Source organism: Cervus elaphus, chromosome 9 (assembly GCF_910594005.1).
Source record: "Cervus elaphus chromosome 9, mCerEla1.1, whole genome shotgun sequence".
Classification (NCBI taxonomy): Eukaryota; Metazoa; Chordata; class Mammalia; order Artiodactyla; family Cervidae; genus Cervus; species Cervus elaphus.
In genome coordinates, this window is record NC_057823.1 from 17,848,768 (window position 1) to 17,873,320 (window position 24,553).

A 24,553-nucleotide genomic window follows, 5' to 3' on the forward strand; every position below is an offset into this window, starting at 1 on the left:
AGTGAAGGTGGCTCCTTTCTTGCCTTGGACCACAAGCTTCTCGAAGCTCAGGGCTCTGCCAGCTCCACCTCCAAGGTCATCCAGGTTCACTTTCCTGGGAGGGCACCCCCTGCCCATAGCCCCCCACGCCCTCCTTGTCCCCCATGTCTAGTACCAGGACATGGATGTGACTATGACTGAAGAGGCTGACCAGGCAGCGAGGAAGTAGGGATGAAAATGGTTAAGCATCGTTGGTGAACTTGTTGCTGACCTTCTTCCTGAAAAAAAGTAGCTGTCTAACTTTGACAGTATTCATGATGGTTACCCCTAAATGTCACCGTTGTCACATCAGACCCTAAACTGACAGCTCCTCTCCCCCTGCAGAGGCTGGTGGCCCCACTTGGCGAGCATTCTTTCAGAGTTTGTTCTTCCATGTCAAAGTGTTAGTCATTCAGTCGTGTCCAACTCTTGGCCACCCCATGGACTGTAGCCCGCCAGGGTCCTCTGTCCTTGGGATTCTCCAGGCAAGAATACTGGATTCGGTTGCCATTCCCTTCTCCTGGTTAGGGGGTCTTCCCTAACCAGGAATCGAAGCTGGGTCTCCTGCATGGCAGGCGGATTCTTTACCATCTGAGTCACTGGGGAAGCCCCATAAGCTCACGTGTTAAAAAATGGGATGAAAAGAAAATGGGATGACCTTCCTTTGTTTTCCTGTTGTGTGAGTGTGTTTTCCTGTTGCCTGTGGGGACATAGGTCGGTAGCCATCCATTGGACAGCCTACTGCTTCCTTTCTTTTGTTCTTGAACATTTGGGTTCTTTCTGATCTTTGACCTCCCCTCCCCCAATCACATCACATCCCTCCACCTCGGGCTGCGTCTCCCCTCCCCACCCCACACAAGCTTTGTGGGTGTTTGCAGTGGTGATTCCTTTGACCTCCAAAAAAGTGATGCCAGCTCATGATCTCACAGCAGAATGTGGGCAGGTGGGCACACCGGGGAGGGCACGATTGGCACCTGCTTAATGCCCACTTTAGCACCCCACCCCCCCAAAGATCTCCCTGGGCTTCCCTCTGTCCCCTGCATGCGTCTCACACACACACACACACACACGGCTAACACAGAGGGGGCCCTCAGGCACCAGTGGGGGACAGTTGATTGGCAGGGTTCCCTCGATTCAGGGCAGTTTGGGACAATTTGGGATGAGCAGGAATTCCACAGGATGGTGTCCACAGTGTCATTCTGGCCATTCATATGAGCGATAACCCTGGAAACAGTTGTCTCAGGTTGGCGTGTTACGTTGGAACTCTGCGTGCCACTCAGAAAGTACAGCATGGAGATACTGACCTGGGTTCATGTTTGGTAAGGTTGCCCCCCGATTCTGCAGCAGCAGGACTGGTCGTACGCATGACCGACGATGGCCAGCACTGTGATTGAACATGCGCCCTGTACCAGGTTTATTGTCATGGACATACCCCTGAGATGGGTGTGCTACTGCCTTCATTTGACAAGAGGGAAACTAGTGGCTAAGCAGGTGACGTCATGGCTTCTCAGGTCACATGATCTGGAAGTGGGGACCCAGCTGGACTCTAGGTGGCCTAGGGTTCCATGGCCAAGCTCAAGGCTTCCATGAGCTCCTTCCTCATGGTGCCCTCTGACCTCTGTGCTCTTTCAGGCCTGCGGACCATCGGCGTCATCACCAAACTCGACCTGATGGATGAAGGCACGGATGCCAGGGACGTCCTGGAGAACAAGCTACTCCCCTTGAGAAGAGGTATGGCCCAGGGGGTCTAGGGGTCATGAGGTGGGGGCAGGGGGCTGATCAAGATGGGTGGACTTGAGCCACAGGAGAGCTGGGGCACCTCTGCTTTTGGAAAACGACTTGTTTGGTTGTTGTTTTGCCTGAAGCCTCAGCAAATGCTCACAAATTCATTTACCACCCCACTTCCCCACTGCCCAGAAGAAACTGCTTCTCAATCCCATTGTAGACCCTTCTTTTTCTCTGCCCAGGTGAACGCACGTAGCTTTTTCTTTTTTTAAAAATAAAAGATTTTATTTTTTGGCCGTGCTGGGTCTTCACTGCTGCATGTGGACTTTCTCTAATTGTAGCGACAAGCAGGGGCGACTCTTGCAGTGCGCAGGCTTCTCCTTGCAGTGGCTTTTCTTGTTCTGGAGCACAGGCTCTGGGGAGCACAGGCTTCAGTAGTTGTGTGACATGGGCTTAGTTGCTCCGTCGCATGTGCAATCTTCCTGGACCAGGGGGTCGAGCCCTTGTCACCTGCATTGGCAGGCGGATTCTTAACCACTGGACCACCAGGGAAGCCCTAGCTTTTTCTTCTGATGCGTGTACATTCTTTTTTTGGTTATATGGTGAACAGCTACTCATTTGGGGAACAAAAAGAAGTGTCCAGGAGAAGAAAACCAAAATCACTCATCACTGAGTTTCTCCCCATAGTTACTGCTCTGGCTCTCCTTCCTCAGAGTTCCCGAGGATTTATAACTTTTCTTTTTTTAGATTTTTTTTTGACAGGGACCAGTTTTTAAGTCTTTACTGAATTTGTTAACAATATTTCTTCTTCCTCTTCTTTTTTTTTCTGTTTTGGGATTTTGGCCACGAGGCATGTGGAATCTTAGCTCCCCGACCAGGGATCAAACCTACATCCCCTGTGTTGGAAGGCAGAATCTTAACCACTGGACGCCGGAGAAGTCCCTGTGCCTTTTAGTGTTCAGTACTTGCTATTAATATTAAGCATTTTCTCACGTGGAGAGAAAAATGTGAGGTGTTCCTCCCAGACCAGCCTCGTTGCTCATCACACACAGCTAATCATCACTATCCTGAATATCCTCTCCTGTTGTTCTTCCCTTCCTGGGGGATTATGAAGCAAATCCAGGCACCCTGTCATTTGACACATAAACACCTGTGTTTCTATTCCAACGACTTCCCCCTCCGGCCACTTGATCTGTGCGCCTCACTCGGGATCTGGCCAATTATAGTTCCTTGTAAACCAGTAATTAGATCTAGACAGAGGCTGGTCAGTCCCGTGTTTAGTGGAGCTTCAGATTTTTAAAGAATTTTTATTATTTTTTTTTTTTAAGAATTTTTATTTATTCATTCTGTTTTATTTATTTTGGGCTGTGCTGGGTCTTCCTTGCTGCACGGGCTTTTCTCTGGTTGAGGTGAGCGGGGCCTACTCTCCAGTTGTGATGCTCAGCCTTCTCATTGCTTCTCAGTGGCTTCTCTTGTTACGGAGGACAGGCTGCAGACGCGCAGACTTCGGGAGTCGTGGCCTAGTGGCCCCAAGGCATGTGGAATCCTCCCGGGCCAGGGGTCGAACCCGTGTCCCCTGCATTGCAAGCTGGCTTCTTAACCACTAGACCACCAGGGAAGTCCCTGGATCCTTCTTTCTTAAGTTAACAAAAGGAACCACAAAACAAGCCAGACACCATCTCTGCCCCTTGCTCTTTGCCCTTCGCACTAATCTGGCTTCGCACCTTGCTGCCACTGATCCTCCATGTGACCATGTGGGCAAGGGGCCGCTCCTTGGCCTACCTCGCTTCCCTCATCTGTAAGATGGACTTGATGATAGATCCAGAGAGGACGAAAAACCGTCAGGTCTGCACGAGACTCGGCAGGATAGTTGGCTAGTGCTGCGCCCCTCCTCTCCAAAGAGGAGGTCCTCACTAAGAGAAGTGGGTACAGATATGTGTGTCTATCCCTCTGCCCTTTCGCCCTAGGCCCAGTTGACCTTTCCACCTTTCATCATGTGGACAACAATAAGCACATCTGTTGACTGAGCACCTCCCAGGTGTTGGCCACCAGGCTAAGTTTTCTGCTGCCCACGATACCCATTCATGCACCCATGCGGCGGGATGCTTTGTGTCCACACTCGGGGCTCCTGGCTGTTTGAATCCCTCTTCCCTCATCCTCTTCCAACTCCTTTATGTCCAAATATTGTAGATCCTCTTTTCAAAGTAGTTTTCTTATGCTAAAAATGGTTTTTTGTGTTTAAAGAAAATTCCCGAATGGTACCTTAAACTGTCATTTCGGAACCTGGCTCCCAACTCCCTCCTGTATAAGCCCCACTTCTCTTACACTTACAATTAATTGTTGCTTATGTTCTGTTCAGACAGTTTTAATACAAATACAGTAATGTTGAAAAAATCACCCATTCAAGTACTTCCAGTTATGTTTTATGTGGAAATCTATGAATCCCTAGAGAGTTCACTTTGGTGGCCACCAGACTTTGTTTCTTTGCCAACCGTTGTTGTTGTTCAGTCACTAAGTTGTATTTGACTCTTCGGGACCCCATGGACTGTAGCACGCCAGGCTCCCCTGTTCTCCACTGTTTCCCAGAGCTTGCTCAGATTCATGTCCATCAAGTCAGTGATGCCATCCAACCATCTCATCATCTGTCACCCCGTTCTCCTCCTGCCCTCAGTCTTTCCCAGCATCAGGGTCTTTTCCAATGAGTCAGCTCCTCGCATCAGGTGGCCAAAGTATTGGAGCTTCAACTTCAGCATTAGTCCCTTCTAATGAATATTCAGGGTTGATTTCCTTTGGGATTGACTGTTTGATATCCTTGTGGATCTTAGTTCCCTGACCAGGAGTCAAACCTGTGCCCTCTACATTGGAAGTGCAGGGTCTTAACCACTGGACCGCCAGTGAAGTCCCCAGATATAATAGCTTTAGAATAAGTACTAATATCTGGAACGATCAGCCTTTCCCATTGGCCTTCTTTTTCATATACTGTTTTCTGTCTTTAAAACTCAGATTATGGATTTCATCTCCTCCCGAGCTTTTCTCTCTCCAGCCCCTCTCACCAGGCTGAATGTAATCTCTCCTTCCTCCGAGCACTTATGTTGCTCTGTGTTTGCATTCTCAGTGTTGCCTCTGAGTAATTCATAAGGCTTGTCACCTCGTCTGTGAGTGACTTGTAGGGCGGGATCCATGTCTACACCTGCATGTTGCCCAGCCCCATGGCTGGCCTGTAGTGGGCATCTGGGTTCCTGGGCTTTCCAGGCACTGCCATGACCTGACCCTCTCTCTTCACAGGCTACATTGGAGTGGTCAACCGCAGCCAGAAGGATATTGAGGGCAAGAAGGACATCCGCACAGCGCTGGCGGCTGAGAGGAAGTTCTTCCTCTCCCACCCAGCCTACCGGCACATAGCTGACCGCATGGGAACCCCGCACCTGCAGAAGACTCTGAATCAGGTACGGTGAGGATTTTGTGCAGTTGCTCAAGCTGTGCATTCCACAGTGGTGCTGGCGTTAGTCTAGAGCAGCACTCATTTTAGCAAAGTTGGGTTCAGTGAACATTTGAATCAGTGCCTGGAGAAGAGTCAGTATTGGTATTATTATTACCATCACTACTGTTGTTACCGTTTTTTAATTTTTATTGAAGTATAGTTGGTTTACAATGTTATGTTTCTTCTGTGCAGCAAAGCAACTCAGTTATACATACGTGTATTCCTTTTATTTTTTTTTTTAAGTAGCTTATTTATTTAATTTATTTTTGGCTGCACTGGGTCCTTGTTGCTGTGCGGCCTTTTCTCTTATGGTGCTGAGCAGGGGTCTACTCTCTGGTTGTCGTGCACGGGCTTCTCACTGCAGTGAGTTCTCTTGCTGCGGACCATGGGCTCTAGAACACTGAGCCCGTGCTTGTGGCTCACGGACTCAGTTGCTATGCGACATGTGGTATCTTCCCATACTGGGGATTGAACCTCTGTCTCCTGCATTAGCAGGCGGATTCAAAAGGATACAGTGAAGCGCCGTGTGCCCCCTACCTCTCACCCACCACTTAACACTGCCTGAGTTTCTCTCTGCCCATGAGCGCAGGAAGGACTTCTGAGAAGCACATTTCCCCCTTTATCCACAGTCATGGATGCCCCCCATTTCCTTTTCTTTTTTTTAACTCAACAGTATCTCCTGGAGTCCTGTCCCTATAGAAACCTTCTTCACTCTTTTTCGTGGCCCTGTAGAAGCCTCTGAACAGATGGACCCTTGTCTGTTTAGCCAGGCTCTTTTGGAGAGCCTCGTGGCTGGTTTCTGAGGCTCCCAGTCAATAAAGGGCTAATGTTTACACTTGATCTTAGCCAAAGGGCGAGAAGCTATTGGGCTGCCGTTTAATAGCATTGTTTTGCATGTGTGCCAGGTTCTCCGAGAGTAAAATCCCCGGTGTGGGGTTATGTAGCTGTGGTGTAGCAGGCAGTGTGGTCCTCCGTGGCCGTGGGGTTATGGGTTATCCCCCCTTGGTGCTATACAGTAGCACCTCGGGCCTCAGGGTAACAGTGTACAAGTTCTTCCCGCCTGCAGTGGGACACCATGCCAGCAGGGAGCTGGGCCCTATCCTGGGGAAAAGGCATATTTCTCTCTCTCTTTTTTTTTTTTTTTGGCCACGCCACATGGCATGTGGGATCTTAGTTACCTGACCAAGGATCGAACCTGTGCCCTTGCAGTGGAAGCACAGAATCTTAACCTCTGGACCACCAGGGAAGTGCCAGGGGAAGGCATATTTCTGATTGGGGGCACTAACTCAGGATAAATCCCCAGATAAAGGCTAGAAACACTTCAAGTCTTAGGAAGTGATGAGGCCTGGCAGAGGGTGGAAAGGCAGAGCATGCCTCTCAGGAGAACAAACAGGGAAGTGAGTGTCTGGTGGGAGGGGCCCTGCAGGAAAGGAAGCGGGGTCTGTCTGGGCAGAGGGGCGGGAGGAGGGGAAGGGAAGGGAAGGGAAACTGCCCGCAGGTGCCCGGGGCCTCGTCTGAGAGCCCAGCTGGCCTCCTGGGAGCCTGGGCCCACATCCTGGTGCTTCCCAGAATGGGGTCCCCCTGGCCCTCTATTGCCCCATGACCCTGTTTAGGATCATGCCCCAGAAAGGCGACAGGGACCAGAGTGGACTGCCACCCTTGGGGACCTACAGGTCCCCCAGGAAGGGGCGCCCGGTCACAGAGGTTTATGGGGTGACTGTCAGATTCATGCCACGATGCATGAGGCTCCTTCACACCTTTTTCCTACGTCAATAGATAGTTTGTCTTTTTTTTTTTTTTGTCTTGTAGGACAGATGGCCACACAACGGTGCATTTCCATTTGGGTGGTTTGAGTTGATTTTATGGCTTTTATTTATTTTTTTCATTCCTTCTCTCTTTCTCTTTTGAAAGAGTATTTTTAAAAAGACAGTCCGGATACAATGAGTGTTCCACTTCCTCCCATGCCGTGACAGGCCCCCCCCCCGCTACCACCCCCAGGCGGCCCGTGTCGCCACTTCCTGGGCTGCTTTCTCAAGACTATAAACATGGAGGGGCTGATGTGCCTGGACTGCTGGCCTCCCTCCTGCCTGCTCATCCCGCATGCCCCGCCTCCTCTCTTTTCCTCTTCTGTCCTTTCTGTCTTCCTTCTTGCCACAGTTAATATATTTACCCGCTGCTCTGTAGCTGACTTTTTTCTGTTTTGGCCATGCCATGTGGCATGCCTGATTTTGGTTCCCTGATCAGGGATGGAACCCATGCCCATTGCAGTGGAAGCGAGGAGTTCTAACCACTGGACCATCAGGGAAGTTCTCTGCCTAGGTTTTTCTTGAACAGCTAATCTCAAGGCTCACTACCTAATCTTTTCTGCACTGCTGCCTCCTTTTAAAGTTTGTGAATAACGAACAAGTCCCCATGGTTAAAAACCAAACAGTAGAGGGGGGTCTGCGGTAAGGGTCCTCATGACCCTCATGAACCGTCCTGCACTCTGTGCAGATGAAAATGTGTTCTCGCTTTCTCCCCATCTTTTCAGAAGGGATCACATCCTACATGTGTCCTGGGTCTTTTTCAGTGAGCTGTTTCTGTCATAGTTTGTAGGGCCCATTCCTGTGGTCTGTCCATACACCATGGCCTCTCTGTCAGTCCTCCCATGCCTGGGTCCTGCAGTGGCTTCATAGCCTTTAAAACTGCATTTATTTATTTATTTATTTGGCTGCATCAGGTCTTAGTTGTGGCACGCAGGCTTTGTTGCCTCACAACCTGTGGAATCTTAGTTCCCCGACCCCTGCAGTGGAAGGTAGATTTTTAACCACTGGACCACCAGGGAAGTCCCTCCTAGGCTCTGTTTTGTTTTCCAGTGAGCGACACTGGCTGTTCACGGCCAGCACTTGGGCCCTGCTCTCTTGACCCATGGTGTGCACGGCCCGGTTGATCTGCCCTCTCCCAGGTCCCCGTGGGCTGTCTGCAGCCTTGCACTGCTGTGGGCCAGGCTGTGTCATCTTCTTGGCTGCTCGGAGTTTCCATTGGTCCCCTGAGGCTGGGGATGGAGCAGGGCTGCCCCTTCTCAGCATCCTGCCTATGCTGACCTCTGACCTCTCTCCCACAGCAACTGACCAACCACATCCGGGAATCGCTGCCGGCCCTGCGCAGCAAGCTGCAGAGCCAGCTGCTGTCCCTGGAGAAGGAGGTGGAGGAGTACAAGAACTTCCGGCCCGATGACCCCACACGCAAGACCAAAGCTCTGCTGCAGTACGTGCCCCTCCCCCAGCCTGGCGCTCAAGGGCCTCCTCCCAGCCACAGGCTCCCCACCCATCCATCCATCCATCTGTTCAGCAAACCCTTCACCAGAGCCTCCTGTGTTCTGGGCTCTGTTCTGAACACCAGGGTTGCTCCAGTGTGTGGGGCCGACTCCCCATGTGCTCAGAAAGAGGAGGGGAGAGGGATGAGACAAGAATAAGTAAACAGGAACATGTGAAATCTGTGAAATGGCAGAATGTCAAAGTGGGGAAGGGGCTGGAGAGTGCCAGGGTAGGCTTGGGGTGCTGTTTAAAATCAAGTGGTCAGTGAAGAGTCAGGCAGAGACCTGAAGAGGTGAGGAAGGGGCTGTGCAGTCCTGGGGTGGGGGCCTGGCCAGTGCAAAGGCCCTGAGGCAGGATTGCATCCAGTATGTTGAAGAAGGCCCACGTGGCTGGAGTGGAGTGAATGAGGGGAGAGTAGGAAGAAATGAGGCCCAGGAGGGGACAGGGTAGGGCCTGCAGGGCCTCGTAGACCACGGGGAGGACTTAGTTTTTGCTCTGAGTTAAGGTGGGAGCCGTGGAGTGTTCTGAGCCCTGGTAGGACCTGGCCTGACTCAGGTGTTCACGGGCGCCCCCTGGAGGCTGCAGGGAGAACAGACGTGGGGGGAGGGCGCCGTGCCTCATGCCAGCTCCTCCTGCTTCAGTTCAGTTCAGTTCAGTCGCTCAGTCGTGTCTGACTCTTTGCGACCCCATGGACTGCAGCACACCAGGCCTCCCTGTCCATCACCAACTCCTGGAGTTTACTCAAACTCATGTCCATTGAGTCGGTGATGCCATCCAGCCATCTCATCCTGTCGTCCCCTTCTTCTCCCGCCTTCAGTCTTTCCCAGCATCAGGGTCTTTTCAAATGAGTCAGCTCTTCGCATCAGGTGGCCTAAATGTTGGAGTTTCAGCTTCAACATCAGGCCTTCCAATGAACACCCAGGACTGATCTCCTTTAGGATGGACTGGTTGGTTCTCCTTGCAGTTCAAGGGACTCTCAAGAGTCTTCTCCACCATCACAGTTCCAAGAGCATCAGTTCTTTGGCGCTCAACTTTCTTCACAGTCCAACTCTCACATCCATACATGACCACTGGAAAAACCATAGCCTTGACTAGACGGACCTTTGTTGGCAAAGTAATGTCTCTGCTTTTTAATATGCTGTCTAGGTTGGTCATAACTTTCCTTCCAAGGAGTAAGCGTCTTTTAATTTCATGGCTGCAGTCAGCACCTGCAGTGATTTTGGAGCCCCCAAAAATAAAGTCACCCACTGTTTTCACTGTTTCCCCATCTATTTGCCATGAACTGATGGGACTGGATGACATGATCTTAGTTTTCTGAATATTGAGTTTTAAGCCAACTTTTTCACTGTCAACTTTAACTGTCATCAAGAGGCTCATTAATTCTTCACTTTCTGACATAAGGGTGGTGCCATCTGCATATCTGAGGTTATTGATGTTTTTCCTGGCAATCTTGATTCCAGCTTGTGCTTCCTCCAACCCAGCGTTTCTCATGATGTACTCTGCATATAAGTTAAATAAGCAGGGTGACAATATACAGCCTTAACGTATTCCTAGGACAGTGCAGAGGACTGGGGGAAAACAGTTAGAAATGCTAAAGACAACCATAACACTAATAAATATCCTAGTTCTTTACCACTCACTTCGTCACAGCCCTAATCAGCAATACTCTTGAGACACTTTTTAAGGGCTGGGCTACATTCTAAGGGGCCAGGCATGGTTTTACCACATTTCATGAATTATGTGTGCACTAAAAAAATCTTCACTTCTCTGAAAGCAGGTTTCAGGTGGATTACTATTCATTGACAGCATGTTTCTTTTTTTGTGGGGTGTCCAGGCTAATAGTGCATTTTGAGATTGATGCCTTTTTTGAGTTGATAAAATCTTGAAACTCCTTAAATATCCTTACAGAGATGGAGAAACTGAGGCTTAGAGGGCAAACCCACCTGTCCAAGGCCTCATAGCCCATCAGTGGTGGAGTCTGCCCCAAACAGACTGGGAGGTGGTAGGTACTGGAGGAAGCCACCCAAGTGGTGTGGAGTTGCTCCGTTTATATTATCACAGTCCTGCTGGATCAGGCCAAACCTCAGAGCAGAGGTTGCTGAGCTGTGATCTCCACCTCCACCACACCTCACTCTTTTGCAAAAGGGAGTGATAACTGCCCCTCACGTCCCCAGTTCAATGAATGAATGATCATACTAGGCCTATGGAAGGGGCCTGGCATGTAGCGAGTGCTTGCCCTCGACAGTGCCTGGATTTTGTCTGTTTTTTTGACCCACACATACATTTTGTTCCCAAAAAAATGAAAGGAGGAAAGTAAGCCATGACTTGACTTGGGACATAATTCCAGAGCTGTGTCAGTATCTCTGCTTTGACGTTCAGATTTTCTCTTTCCTCATAGGATGGTCCAGCAGTTTGGGGTGGACTTTGAGAAGAGGATCGAGGGCTCTGGAGACCAAGTGGACACACTGGAGCTCTCCGGGGGCGCCCGGATTAATCGAATCTTCCACGAGCGGTTTCCCTTCGAGTTGGTGAAGGTAGTGCTGCGCGGGCCGGGCCCTCTGCTCAACCTTGACCCACCTGCTCATTTGACCTTGAACCTGGCTTCCTCCCAGGCTGTGAGGTCTTGAGCTTCCACCTGCAAACCCCATGGGCCTCCTCTGAGCTTAGTGATTTCCAGCAGAGTCATATGAAAAACTCCATCATTTTCCTCTGAATACATGCTCTTTGCAAAATACATAGAACATACAGGTAAATTCTCCTGGGAAAATGTCCCCATTGAAAGGGGAAAAGACTATGGAGACAGCCTGGGCACCAGAACATAACAGTTGTTATAAATAATATCCTTCATATGAAATCATACACGCCCAGTGAGATGGGTGTCTTTACGGAGACAGATCTGCAAGGATGTTCACGAAATGTCAGCTCTGGGTGCTGGAATTAAGAGGTTTTTCTTTTTGTTTTAATTGCTGGAAGTTGTACAGGTTTTACAGTGAGCACATAACATCTTTGTAAAAACCAGTGACGTTATTTTCAGAAGAAGAGCAAAAGCTGAAAGGAGAAAAGAACAAATTATGCTTCTTTATATGCTTTTTTCACATAATTGCCATCATTCCAAATTAGTATATACATTTCATGCACCGTCAATGGCAAAACACCATCTTCTTTTTTAACTAGTCTCCCATTTGGGGGCATTTAAGTGCATTGCACATTTTTTTTAGCACTTACAGATTGTTTTGGGAATGTAGCTAATTCTTAATTCATTGCTCAAGAAGAATTCCCAGAGCACTTAAAACTACTTGGTGGTAGTAGAAGTATGTTTTTAGAGGTTTTTAATTTGTCCTGCCATATAGCCCAGAAGAGTGTGTGTATAAGTCGATTTTTCTTCCAACAGAGCAAGAGTGTTAGTTTCAGAGCATCCTTGCTGAAACTGAGTTTTAACATTTTTAAACATTTTTGACCAATCAAATATCCTATCATGTGACTGCAAATGGTACACAGGAGGTAACATTCCCCAGATACAGACCTGAATTGGGGGGTCCCCTAGGTCCCTCCTTGCATGTGTTTGGTTTGTCTTTTCTCAGATGGAGTTCGATGAGAAAGACTTAAGACGGGAGATCAGCTATGCCATTAAAAATATCCACGGAGTCAGGCAAGTTCCACGGGGAGAGGCGCCATGTTCCCTCCATCTCCATGGTGCCACCCTAGAGCCAGTCAGTCCCCCTGAACCTCTGGGTACCCCAAATGTGAGGACTGAAGGTGGGGGGGTTGCAGTAGCTGTAAGTCTTTCCCTCTGGGTCTCCAAGGGTACTCGAGGTGGATGTGCTTAGTTCTGTTTATCTATTGAAGGCCCCGGGGCTGTCCACTGCCCAATGTTCAGCATTGGTTCAAGGGCCCAGTCACCAGCCAAGGCAGAAACCTCACTGCACATTTGCCCTGGGGGGGGGTGGGGGGGAGTCAGAGCTGCGGCACTGGGTTATAGGAACCCAGCATTTATTTGTCCCTGTCACGGGGGCCCTGTGAACCTCCTGGGTCCCCACTGTTTTGCAACAAAAATCACGGCTCCCTTGCTCCAGTCTCGCATGGCCGTGGGGTCCTCGGATCGCCCTGGGTGGGGGGTTCCGGGTAGCGGACACAGGCCTCCGCCCCCCTGACCTGCCGTGACCTGGGCTGTCCCGGGAACCCGGCCCGTGCCTGTGAGATGCTGACCGTGCTCTGTTTCTCTCCGACTTATCTCCCCTGCCCCCGGGTTCTGATGCTTTCAGGACCGGGCTCTTCACCCCGGACTTGGCATTCGAGGCCATTGTGAAAAAGCAGGTCGTCAAGCTGAAAGAGCCCTGTCTGAAATGTGTCGACCTGGTTATCCAGGAGCTAATCAATACAGTTAGGCAGTGTACCAGTAAGGTATTGGACCCTTGGCAGGGTGACTCCTGGCCTTGTGAAAACGGGGCTATGGGTGCTTGGTATCAGGCTCCCAGTGCTGCTCAGCCTTTGCCCCGCTGGTCTCCCCCACCCCCCACCCCCTTACCAGATTGCCTTGGTTTCCAAGAATGTGGCCTGTTCCCAGAGGCTGGGGCGGGAGTGTTTCGGCCTGGGTGCAGCTCGGGGGGGCCAGGCCTCCAGTCTCCACAGACTGGTGGGCAGGGCTCCCTGGGACCCTGATACCAAGCTTAGCATGTGTCTGATGGGGGTTCCGTTGGGCTGTTGCTTTGCTGTCTTCTGGGGAGCAGAGAGGGACCTTGAGTCACCTGCTGGAGGCCAGGCTCCCTGAACCTCCCTGCCCCTCACTCCTTGACAAATGCCTGGTGGGTGCCCTCAGGCTTTCCCGGAGCCAGGCAAGAAAGGCCCGAACACCACCCATATAAGGAGTGCCCAGGTTTGGGCTTGGTCCCTGCTGGCTTCTGCCAGCTTCCCCACCCCTCCCCAGGAGCGGGGCTGTTCCCCCAGGCCCCCAGTCCTCAGATCCCCTAGGTCACCTGCACTTGTGTGCCGGCGTTCACGGGCCGCTGCCCCCACTCGAGCAGGACACATTGGCGCCCCCGCCAGCCTGGTTCCCCAGGCCGCACGCTTTGGCCAAACAGCTGAAGCGCTTCCTGGTGGGTGATTTGTGCTTGCACGTCCACCATGGCCGAGGAGCTCTGGGTCGGCCTTCCACGGCAGGAGTTTCTGCTTGATCCTTCTGTTCTCAGTCTGGAAAAGCCCACATTTGCTTCCTAAGCTTCTTCGATTGAAACAGGGAGGGGGAAGACACCCCAGTGGTTCAGAGATGTTCACACATACAAAAATTCAAGGCCTCTGCACCCTCTTAGCTGTTCGGATGTTGGCTCTGACCCATAGCACCTTTATATAATCAAACCCTGCCCACCCCTCGGACCCAGGACGCCTCCTGATCCGAAGCAGCTTCCGGGGCAAATGCGGGCACAGGCTTCTCCGTGCATGTCACTAACCAGCTGACTCTTGTTTCTTCTCTCTCTGTCTCCCGTCCTGCGTGTGTGGCCTGCACTGCCCCCGGGTGTCTTTCTACCTCGTCCTGCCCTCCGCATGACCCAGGACGGGGCTCTTCACCCCCGACATGGCCTTTGAAGCCATTGTGAAAAAACAGATTGTAAAACTCAAAGAGCCGAGTTTGAAGTGTGTTGACCTCGTGGTCTCAGAACTGGCCACGGTCATTAAAAAGTGTGCCGAGAAGGTAACAGAAGGTTTCGTTTTTCTCACATACGCATCTGTTCCCCATCTTCCCCTTCCTATCATTGAGCGTTCACCCAAGCAGCTAGGTAAATGCCTTGGCAGGACCCCCCTTCCAAGGGCCAGCGGCCGCTTGGCGACATCTCGGCTTTGCCTTGACTGACCCAGGGGGGTGGTCCAAGCACATGTGAGATCCACCTTTGCAGTTTGGGCCTCCCCCGGGGCTGGAAGGCCTTCGGTGTTGCCAGATGCGCTTACTCACCCGCAGCAGGGATCAGAGTCCGGGCTCAACACTGGACTGCTTTGGGAAAGGGGGTTTTCAAACCAACACTGAGGCAGTAAAACACCTTGCTGGTGTACTGATCTGCATGTTCTTATATCACTGGCATTTAAGGAATTTTCAGAATTCCTTGGTGGTGCAGTGGTTAGGACTGTGATTCTGTTGCAGGGGACTCGTGTTTGATTCCTGATTGGGAAACTAAAATCCCACAAGCTATGTGGTGTGACCAAAAAAAAAAAACAAAAAACGTTTTTCCCCTGACTCATGGACTTTGCCCCAACTGTGAAAGGTGGGCTTCTGTGCATTGGTTTGGTTGCCACTGCAAAGGCCAGGGGGTGGCGGAGGACTGGATCCCTAAGGCAAGGTGCTTGGGCATGGTGTTCTGCCAAGGGAGTGCCTCTGAGGTAGATGGCCCAGATGCTGCCCCTCACCCTGGTGACCCAGTGGCTTTGATTACACTGTGTCCTCGCTCTTACCCAGCACTTCAAGGCAGATGGATGGCTGTCTCTTGCTTTCTCTGCCACTTGCCACCTCAGAATCGCATTCTCTGAAAAGCATCTCTGCTTGTGCGTGGGCATCCACTCGGGCTCTCTGGCCCACCGTTCCCCCACCGCCCCTTCTTGTCTCATAGCTGCAGCCGCTCTGAGATAGGAGCAGGGTGGGGTCTCGGTGGGTCCGCCCCATGTCAGCCCCCCACCCATGTTCTCCATTTGGCTCACATTATGTGCCCCCTGCGAGGACCCCGCCAACATCACCACTCTGCTTTCCTCCAGCTCAGCTCCTACCCCCGATTGCGAGAGGAAACAGAGCGAATCGTCACCACTTACATCCGGGAACGGGAGGGGAGGACCAAGGACCAGGTACTGGCTCTTGTTTGAAACATTTGTAATTTATGTGCAGCAGATCTTGGTGGTGCAGTTACCTGAGTTTTGACAAATGCACACAGCAAGGTGGTCTGCCCGGTGACTCAGTGGTGAAGAACTCACCTGGCAATGCAGGAGACATGGGTTCGATCCCTGGGTCGGGAAGATCCGCTGGAGAAGGAAATGGCAACTCACTGGAGTATTCTTGTCTGAGAAATCCCACGGGCAGAGGAGCCTGGCGGACTACAGTCCATGGGGTCACACAGAGTCGGACACAACTGATGGACTAAACAGCAACATACAGCAAGGTCACCCCCACTTCACTCCGCACGCAGAATGGATCTGTCACCGCCCCCTGAGTTCCCATCGCTGAGCCGCTTGGTCGGTCCCTCTCCAGCCCCCAGGCCCTGGTGACCACCAGGCTGCTTGCTCCCTCTGGTTGCCTTTTCCCGGGTGTCATGTGAACAGACTCCCGCTGTCGTAGCCTCTTGATTCTGTCTCCCCTCACTCGGCACCATGCTCTCGAGGTTCATCCTTGATGTTTGTAGTGTTGCCAGAGTGTCTCCTTGGACAGCCAAGTGGTGTTTCATGGCAGGGGTGGACCACAGCCTGCTTGTCAGCAGTAACCCAGCGGAACACCTTTGGGTGTTTTATCGGTTTTCACATTGTCTTGAGAATACCATGCAAGCACACCTGAAGGTAGAGAGTAGGACATCCCCACACAACCACAGTCCCAGTCTCACCTGTCACCTGCTCAGCCCGGGGCTGCCAGCCTGCCTTCATGTGGCCCAGCATGTGATCTGGGTCATTTACCCCACCTGCCACCTCTTCCCAGTCTGCGGTTATCTCTTTCTTTCTCTGTCTCTCTCTTTTTTTTTTTTAGATTTGCCACGTTTTTAAAAATTGAAGTGTTGTTGGTTTACAACATTGTTGCAGTCTCTGCTATAGAGCAGACTGACTCAGTTACACATATGTACATCCTTTGGCTCCGGTGGTTAAGAACCTGCATGCAGCGCAGGAGACTCGGGGCCCATCCCCGGGTCGGGAAGATCCCCTGAAGTAGGAAGTGGCAGCCCACTCCAGTATTACTGTCTGGAGAATCCCATGGACAAAGGAGCCTGGCAGGGGCTACAGTCCATGGGGTCACAAAGAGTCAGACACAACTGAGCGTCTAATACTTCCACTTTCCTGCGTTCTTTTATGTATGTATGTTTATTCACACACACATATATATATTCTTTTCCATGATGGTTTATCCCAGGAGTTTGGCAGCTGTTTGTTTACTCAAACTGGAACTGAAATAAATCCGTCTGTTGTATCTGGTTGTGGGAGCACCTTATTGAGAACAGTCCTTCTCCCCTTGACATTGGTGGAGAAGAAACTGGCTCATTTGTCCCCAAAATCTGCATGCCTGGACCTCATTATCCCTGAGGGTTTAGAGGCACAGTGGAGTGACAGAAAGGGCCGGGACTGTTTGAGAGCTGGTGCCTTGTCTGAGATGATGTCCCAGCTGGCTGGTGTGTGTCTGTGTGTTTCATGTTAATGTCCTTACCTGACCAAATTACCATTGCTGTTTGTTTTTAATTTTAAAGAAGTGTAGTTGATTTACAATCTTGTGGTAATTTCTACCAAGCAGCAAAATGATTCAGTTATACATGTAGATCATTTTCCAAATTCTTTCCCATGACAGTTTATCACAGGATTTTGACTATAGTTCTCTCTTCTGCTGTTTTAATGAGGCACTTAAGCCAAAGAAGTGAAAGTGTTAGTTGCTCAGTCGTGTCTGACCCTTTGCAACCCCATGGGCTATAGCCCACCAGGCTCCTCTGTCCGTGGGATTCTCCAGGCAAGAATCCTGGAGTGGGTCGCCATTCCCTTCTCCGGGAGAGCTTCCCAACCGGCGCTACTCTAAATGTGACGACATAGTGTGACTTGTTTAAGCCTTTGCCATGGGGCCTTATTGCCTCACTCCACGCCTTCGAGGCCGCCCTTATGACTACCACATTGCTCTGTTGGCCCAGTGTGAGGCCTTGGGGTCTGGAAGCATCCACGCCCCATTTTCCATCCCAGTGGTCCCCAGGCTACGGGAAGGGGTGGGTGCCCTGCCTGGAAATGGTGCAGTTCCAGCTCCCCCTGCTGGTGGGTATGGGAATTGCTCTGACAGCAGCCCCTCTCTGTACTCACAGCAACCCCCCACCACCTTTCCCTCCAGATTCTTCTTCTGATTGATATCGAGCAGTCTTACATCAACACCAACCATGAGGACTTCATTGGATTTGCCAAGTATGTATTTTTCAAGACAGCAGCTGGTGGGGCGGCACCAGTGTCCCCCGTCAGAGTCAGGCCCTGAGAGAGGCAATTGAATGGGATTCCCCCAGTGGGCCAAGGCCCGAGGGTCTCTCTGTCAGGGGTCCCTGGGTGAAGCGAGGGGTCATTGGAGAACATCTGGACGCTTTCCTAGGCTAACAGCAACCTCCAGTCTTGTCCCCAGTGCACCTCTGGTGGAACACCCCCATGGTTAGTTTAAGGAGGAAAGGATAGCTCTGTGACCAGACCCTTCAGAAAAGGGCAAGACTGACCAGTGTTCAGTGCTTCCCTTGCTGCAGGACTTCTCAGAGCCTTTGATCAACTCACACGCAGCTTTCCCAGACTCCCCCATGCTCACTGGGTCCTTTTCCTTAGCATCTCAGGGGCTCAGGGCTTCAGAGGCCGCCCTTCAGGAAATGCTGCCAGGTTTGCATGGCTTCTGTCCACACGCTGTAGATTGAAAACCAGAACCTTCCAGGGCACCCAGACAAGGGCCCAGAGCAGGGAGCTCTGATTTCTGCAGAACGGAAGACTAAATGCTGGTGGCCTCTGGGCCCTTGCCTCAGCAAGCTGGAGTGTCACACAGGTTGTTCTGATGGCTCACAACGGTCTTTCCAGAGCCTAGTAGAATAACAGGTGGCTGGTAGCCAGCCTCCTTGTATTTGTTTAGCAAATACTGCTGGTGTACTTTCTCTATGCCAGGCCCTGTGCTACAGCAGGGAACAAGCACGGACCCAGGTCCCCACCCTTAAAGGAAGGTCCTGTGCCAGAGATAGACGTGCACCCAGGCAGTTAAGATATGGTGTGGTCAGGCCAGGGTGGTGGCTGGGCATGGCCCGTGGGAATCCAGAGGGTAGCCTTGTGGCCTGGCCTTAGAGATACAGGGAGGCTTCTTAGGGAGTCAGGCCCCAGAGCCCAGTCTTGGGCCAGCAGGCTGGGTCCGAGGGTCTTCCCGTCCAGGTGTCTGCTGGGTAGGCATTTATCAGTGCACTCAGCTGTTCCCTTGTGGGCACGTGGTCGGTGGTAGGATGAATGAATGAACGAGTGGATGAGTGAACTGGGGGCATTATCAGAAGGTGGTCCCCCAGCCCAGATGAGCTGAGGGTCCCCCGCTGCGCTGTGCCTGCTGGGGGAGAACTGGGGGCCCTGGCCGGGGGCTGCCCCTCAGGCGGGGCTGAAAATGCCGGTCCCCCTCTTCGGGTTGCTGCTGTCCTCACCTTGACGTCTCTGCTTCTCACACTTCATCTGCAGTTCCTTCTCACAATCTCTCGTGTTTTTCCTTTGACCACTCCACTCTTTCCTCTGGATTCCTGGGCCTTCCCACCTCCCCCAGCTGTTACTATACTGAGCAGTTGGTGACCGGGTGGGTATTGCCTGCTGTGTGCCTTTTCCCTGGTGTGTGAACGGGGGCCGACCTGCTGGGGTGGGGCCCGGGGTGCCAGGCTCCTCCCGGCCCAGGCCCCAGCCCTGGGTGGGACGTCTCAGGGGCTCCGGGAATAGCCATGGAGCGCTGTGCGGGCCTTTGGACTCGGACAGTGAACAAGCCAGACTTGGGCCCTGCCCTTTCAGAGTCCACACTGTTGATCCAGTTATCATAGGAGGATGAGATGTGGAAAGGAGGGCAAGTGGAGGGGCTGTGGGAGAGGAGACCGTCCCAAAGAAGTCATGACAGCCAGGTGATGGGGATGGAGGGGGTCAGAGAGCAGTAAAGATGGGGAAGGATGGCTGAGAAGTGTAAGAACGGGGAGCCCAAGGCCTCATTGCCAGGAGGGCCTGCAGGCCAAGGGGAAGACTTTGGACTTGCCCCGTGACACTCCTGTGCACACATGCGTGCATGCACACACACTGAGGCAGTGGCAAATCTCTGACTGGGTGAAGGCAATTGAGAAAGGCAGCCAAGGGGCCTGCCAGGCATGGGTGAGACCCAGGAATCCCTCAGGAAGTAGCATCTCTGGGACCTCAGCAGCACGCAGACCCTGAATGGCTTAGCTTTGTGTCTTCAGACACCATTGATCAACCTTCCTGTGCTTAGAAGTTCTGGGGTGCTTTCTCAGTGCCCTCTAAACACTTAAAATAGGGCCCAGAGAAAAAGTCATTATATCAGTAGTAAATATATTGAGTCATAGTCTGATCTCCTAGGCTGGGTGGCCCTGTGCTAGAGCTTTTCATGACCTGGTGCTGGGTCAGAAATAGGAGGAGAAAGCAGAAAGAAGCCTCAAGTTTGACCCCCAAACATTGAAAGTATTTTGAAGCCAGCATGGCTACCTCCCAGCCACCCGGGAATCCAGCCTCCCATAGCCCCTCTTGGAGGCTCCAGGACCCAGTGACTTTTAGAAATAGCTGGCACTCTCAAGAGTGGCCAAGGTCAGGGCTGAGAAGTCATGGTTTAACTGGCTGCATGTTCTTGTTCATTCCACAAGCCTGCACTCTTTCCTTGGGCAGCCCTTTGTACGCAGGGGGTTTCTTTCTGCCTCTGTCCAGAGCTTGTCCCTTGGCCTCCTTTAGGGAGAGAACCCTACTGGGGCCACAAGGGCCTTTTGCCTCTTGTCCCTCTTGCTCCTCATCCCTCTGGGCGTCCTGCCGCGTAAACCCTCTCTGTTGTTTTGATTTCAGCGCCCAGCAGAGGAGCACACAGCTGAATAAGAAGAGAGCCGTCCCCAATCAGGTAGCCTACCCCACTGTGGCCTGCAGCTCCTCCCTTGAGGGCGGGAGGGCACTAAATGACAACCAAGCCCAGCGATGGCGCCTGGCTCAGAGCCTGTCCCGCCAGAACCCCCCACCCCACCACACCCCACTCCCAGCCTCTCAAGTCCACTTAGGTTTTGGTAATTTGGGAAATGGATCTTTGAGTGCAGCTCTGGCAGGGTCTGGGGGCAAACTGCTCACATGCATAAGGCCCTATCTGCCATCCAAGGCCATGGCTAGAACTTGACACTAAGGAGAGAGGCCACCCAGTCCCCCTGGTGTACGCAGGAAAATTGGGTTCCTGCCCCAGCCCCAGAGACTTGGAGGCCATGGGAGAGGGCCAGGAGTGGGCAGGGAAGCTGGTGTGATCAGCAGTTCTGGAGCACCTGGAGGTGCTTTCAGCCTCGTATCTGGGGGAACCCAGAACTGTTTAAGAGATTCTCTACCTTGATGTCATACTCCAACCAGAGGCCTTGTGAAACAAGGACAGCTTTATATATGCCAGTATTAGATGGCCTCCCCCCTTTTTTTCCCCCTGCTTAAGAAAACACATCATCTTTGCAAAAATTTCTGCCAATGTCCCCTGCCTTCTCCACACCGGGTGGGGGTGGGGGTGTGGGTGCTGCTGTTCATCGCACAAGATGACGGAGCCCCCTGGAAAGAAAGAAGGGATGTAACCACTGCATGATTTTTTTTGCGCTTGCTGTAGGTAATTCATATGTTGTTGCTTTTTCGTTTCGGGAGATGATAATGAATTAAATATTAACACCATGAATATAATTAATAGCATGTAATTTTTTTTCTTTTGCTGTTTTCTCTCCCCTTGCTCTTCTCTCTCCTCGTTTTTGTGCTTTTCCTGCTTTTTCTCCATCCCCTCACGTCCCTTATGTCTCTTTTCTTCCACCTGCTCTTCTTTGATTTACCCACAACCCTAACTTTGCATTTTCAAAGGGGGAGATCTTGGTAAGTACTCACTTAGTGTGGTAGCAAATGTTAGAGAACCTGGTAGTGGTGGAGATGCTGCCACCCCATAATATTCCGCCCCCCCCCCCCGCCCCCCAAATAACAGAACCACTAAAAATCCAGCTAACCTAAAAAAAAAAAAATCCCCTGCCATGGCCACTGCATGCCAGACTTTGTGTTGCCCTGGGCGTGAGCTGACTCACACAGACACTAACCTGCCCACTGCCTGCCTCCAGCACCCACCCCTCCAGCCCATTCTGGACACATTTTCCTCATTTCCTGTAGGTCAGGGATGGCAGATACTCAGCTAACACCCCAGGCCTTCCTCCCATACCTCTGGCCAGGGAAGATTTTGTTCAAGCCCTGCTAGAGAGCCTGTTCTTGCCACTGCCACTGCTCTGTTTCCAGACAATATCCTGCGGAAATGTCCCCCTCCTGCACTCAAGGCAGACATTACTAACCAGTCCGGCACTCTTTCCCTCCTGCCTCTCCCCTCTAATGTGCCCCTGGCAGACATCACTAATCAATCCTGGCCTTTTTTTTTTTTTTGCAAAGCATGTGACTGATGTGTCGAACTAGTTAAGGAATTTTTTCTTTCTCCATGTGATAGCTTTGCACATGACACCCCTCCCGTCCCCATGACAGACATGGCTAATCGGTTGGGGGACTCTCTCCTGGATGCTGCCAATCTCCTCCCACTTCCATAGCAGATATGATAACTGACTAGGCTGTTCCTCTTGCCCCCATCTCTTTGCTGATAGTAGACATCACTAATTGATCCTAGTATTCTTTCCCCCTGTGCCCAAGGTGCCACCCATAGATTGGTGAGTGGCATTTGCCATCCCTGTTTTAGGTATCACCTCCTGTCTGTGTGTGGCCCAGCCCCGACCAGCAGTGAGCAGGCACTGCTCACATCTGAGAGCTGAGCTCTTTTCAAGGTGCCTGCTCTTTGGGCAGCTCTCCATCCTGGAGATCATGGCTTGGGCCAACAGCCCCCACCGAGCCTTCCTTTTCCCGGCTACTCTCCCACCACACTGAGCAGGCCCTATGACTGCCCTGCTGGTGATCCCAGGGTCTTTCAAGCAGCTGAGCTAACCCTGTACCAGGGTCTGGAAGATCCAGAAAGACCCCAAAGCTTGGCATGGCTGGTGCGGCCACAGGAGGAATGGATCATCCTTGGACCCTTGGTTCCTGCTTTTCCCGTGTGTCACATCCCCCCCTGTCCCAGTCCCCCTTGAACTTGAATGATTTCCTCCCTCCAGACAGACCAGGGCCATGTTTCTCCCCACACCCACACCCTGAGAGGTTTAGTCATTCTTTTCCCGCTGGACCCCACACCCCTGGCCATGAAGCCCAGCTCTGCCCTGTGCCTGGCTGTGGCACCTGGATCTCCCAGCCACGATTCTCATCCCTGCCCAGACCTCTAACCCGGGAGGAGGTGGGCTCCGCTGCCCTGCTTGCCTGCTGCCCATGCCCCCCCGGCAGTCTTTCCTCCTGCCCCTAGCATGCCTGCGCCCTGGAGCATGGGAAGCCCGCCTGCCTCTCTGTCTCCCCAGCTGACCCTAGTCCTGCCCCCCTCCTTTTTCTGAGCCCAGTCCCTTCAGCACACATCACTTGGTTGAGAAGGCCTGATCGCCCCCTCTTGCTCTAGACTCAGCGCTTACGTCTGCCACCAGCAGCTTGCTCCTCCCCATGGGGTAGAGTTTTTGTCTCTGAGTCCTCTTGGGCTCCTGCATGAGCAGCCCTCAGGGTGGCTTGAGGGCAGAGGGACTTGGGGGTGCAGTGCTTCTCCAGACCGCGAGGCTCTCGATATGCCATTCCCAACATGGCCACACCCCTTGCCACATGCCCCGGAGCTGGTCAAGGGCCCCATCTGCCGACTCTGACCTCAGCTGACCGAGGGTGGAGGCAGGCAAGCCAGACCACAGAGGGAGAGGGGCCCATCTGCCCCCTTGGGGACAAGGCTGGGCCTGGGAGTGCAGGGGTCTCACCATGTGAGGGTATCTCCTCTGGGGAGCACCCAGCAAGCACGGCCTCTGCCCTTGTCTCCCCCCCACCTATCAGTCAGTGGGTGAAGTTTAGAAGCACCCACTCTGGGCCTGGGCTAAGACAAGACAGGCCTTACACTCCCCCTGGGGAGAGAGGGTTGTCGTGGACAGACCCCCTCATAACTCTGGAGCTGGGTGTGGTTGCCAGATGCAGGGGTTCCTTCCTGGGTCCTATGTGGGATCGCCTTGTCTGGAGGCCTGAGTCTGGAGACCTGCTGTCCCACTTTGCCTGGGACTGAGGGCGTCCCTGGGACTGTTAGTGCTCAGCCTAGGGGCCTCCTGGGCAAACCAGGGTGAGTCTGTCAGCTTGTTGCCAGGAAGGAAACCGTGACCTTGTTGGGGCTGACAGTCTCTGCCTGCTCCCTGGCAGCCACAAGCCTCCTAGGTGCTGTCTCGTTATCCTAGGGAGAGAATAGTCTATATCCTGGGCCTTAGCAAGGGCTTCCAGGTGGCATCTCATGGGTCACAGCCTAGGCAGGGATATCTCTGCGGTGCAGGAGTCCCTGGGTGCTCTGCGGCCGCCTCTGCCTTCATGGCCCCTGAGGCTCAGAGCTCACTTCCAGGTGGCCCTGTGACAATGTGGTGGGCCTGGGAACAGGGCAGAGTAGACAGGGTGAAGGCCCTCTTGAGATCCATCCACTGGGGAGGCATGGGAGCCCCAGAGACAGCCTCACCCCACCCTGGGGGGCCCAGTGCTCACTCGTCCCAGCCAGCCCCAGCCACTCGCAGCGCACCTCCTGCAGCTTAGCTGTTTGTCGCTGCCTTGGCCTCAGGCCTCCCCGCCCACCCCTGCTCATGCTTCCCACTGCCACAGGGTCCCCAGTCCAGAGTGGTGGGGGGGCTTCAGCCCACAAGTGCCTCCATGGCCCAGAGAACATGAGAGTGTGCCCCCCCACACACCCCAGGCTAGCCGCCTGCCTTTAGCTATCAGGTGAGTCCCTCACATGGGCCTGGTTTCTGCCCCCTGCTCAGGTGACAGCTGCAGCCAGAGGGGAGCCCCACAGGGGGTTCTTCCAGCCCAGGACCTGAATGTCCCAGTCAGAGAAAAGTGGGACCACATGGCTTGAAGCAGAGTGTAAGGCATGGTCCCTGGCAGGTCCCCTGGGCTCAAGCCCTCTGGGTGGAGGCATTCCTTCATCCTGGTGTTCTGGAAAGAGCCTCTGGGGAGGAGAGCCCTGGGGCAGGAGCTGGCCTGACCTCCTGGT

At 52.6% G+C, this 24,553-nt stretch overlaps 1 protein-coding gene across 14 annotated transcripts in view; it reads left to right on the top strand.

Moving 5' to 3' along the window:
* Positions 1 to 24,553, top strand: part of DNM2 (dynamin 2) — an 86,726-nt gene that overhangs the window by 45,513 nt on the left and 16,660 nt on the right. For 3 of the 14 annotated variants that reach the window (XM_043911520.1, XM_043911513.1, XM_043911515.1), the window contains exons 5-15: positions 1,651 to 1,749; positions 5,029 to 5,189; positions 8,328 to 8,470; positions 10,919 to 11,054; positions 12,102 to 12,169; positions 12,783 to 12,921; positions 15,256 to 15,342; positions 17,558 to 17,628; positions 18,986 to 19,015; positions 20,266 to 20,317; positions 21,289 to 21,300. In XM_043911520.1, coding sequence (XP_043767455.1) covers positions 1,651 to 1,749; positions 5,029 to 5,189; positions 8,328 to 8,470; positions 10,919 to 11,054; positions 12,102 to 12,169; positions 12,783 to 12,921; positions 15,256 to 15,342; positions 17,558 to 17,628; positions 18,986 to 19,015; positions 20,266 to 20,317; positions 21,289 to 21,300 — 998 coding nt within the window. Of the gene's footprint in view, positions 1 to 1,650; positions 1,750 to 5,028; positions 5,190 to 8,327; positions 8,471 to 10,918; positions 11,055 to 12,101; positions 12,170 to 12,782; positions 12,922 to 14,067; positions 14,207 to 15,255; positions 15,343 to 17,557; positions 17,629 to 18,985; positions 19,016 to 20,265; positions 20,318 to 21,288; positions 21,301 to 24,553 lie in introns of all 14 variants that reach the window. The other 11 variants (XM_043911527.1, XM_043911519.1, XM_043911522.1 and 8 more) reach the window with 6 other exon arrangements.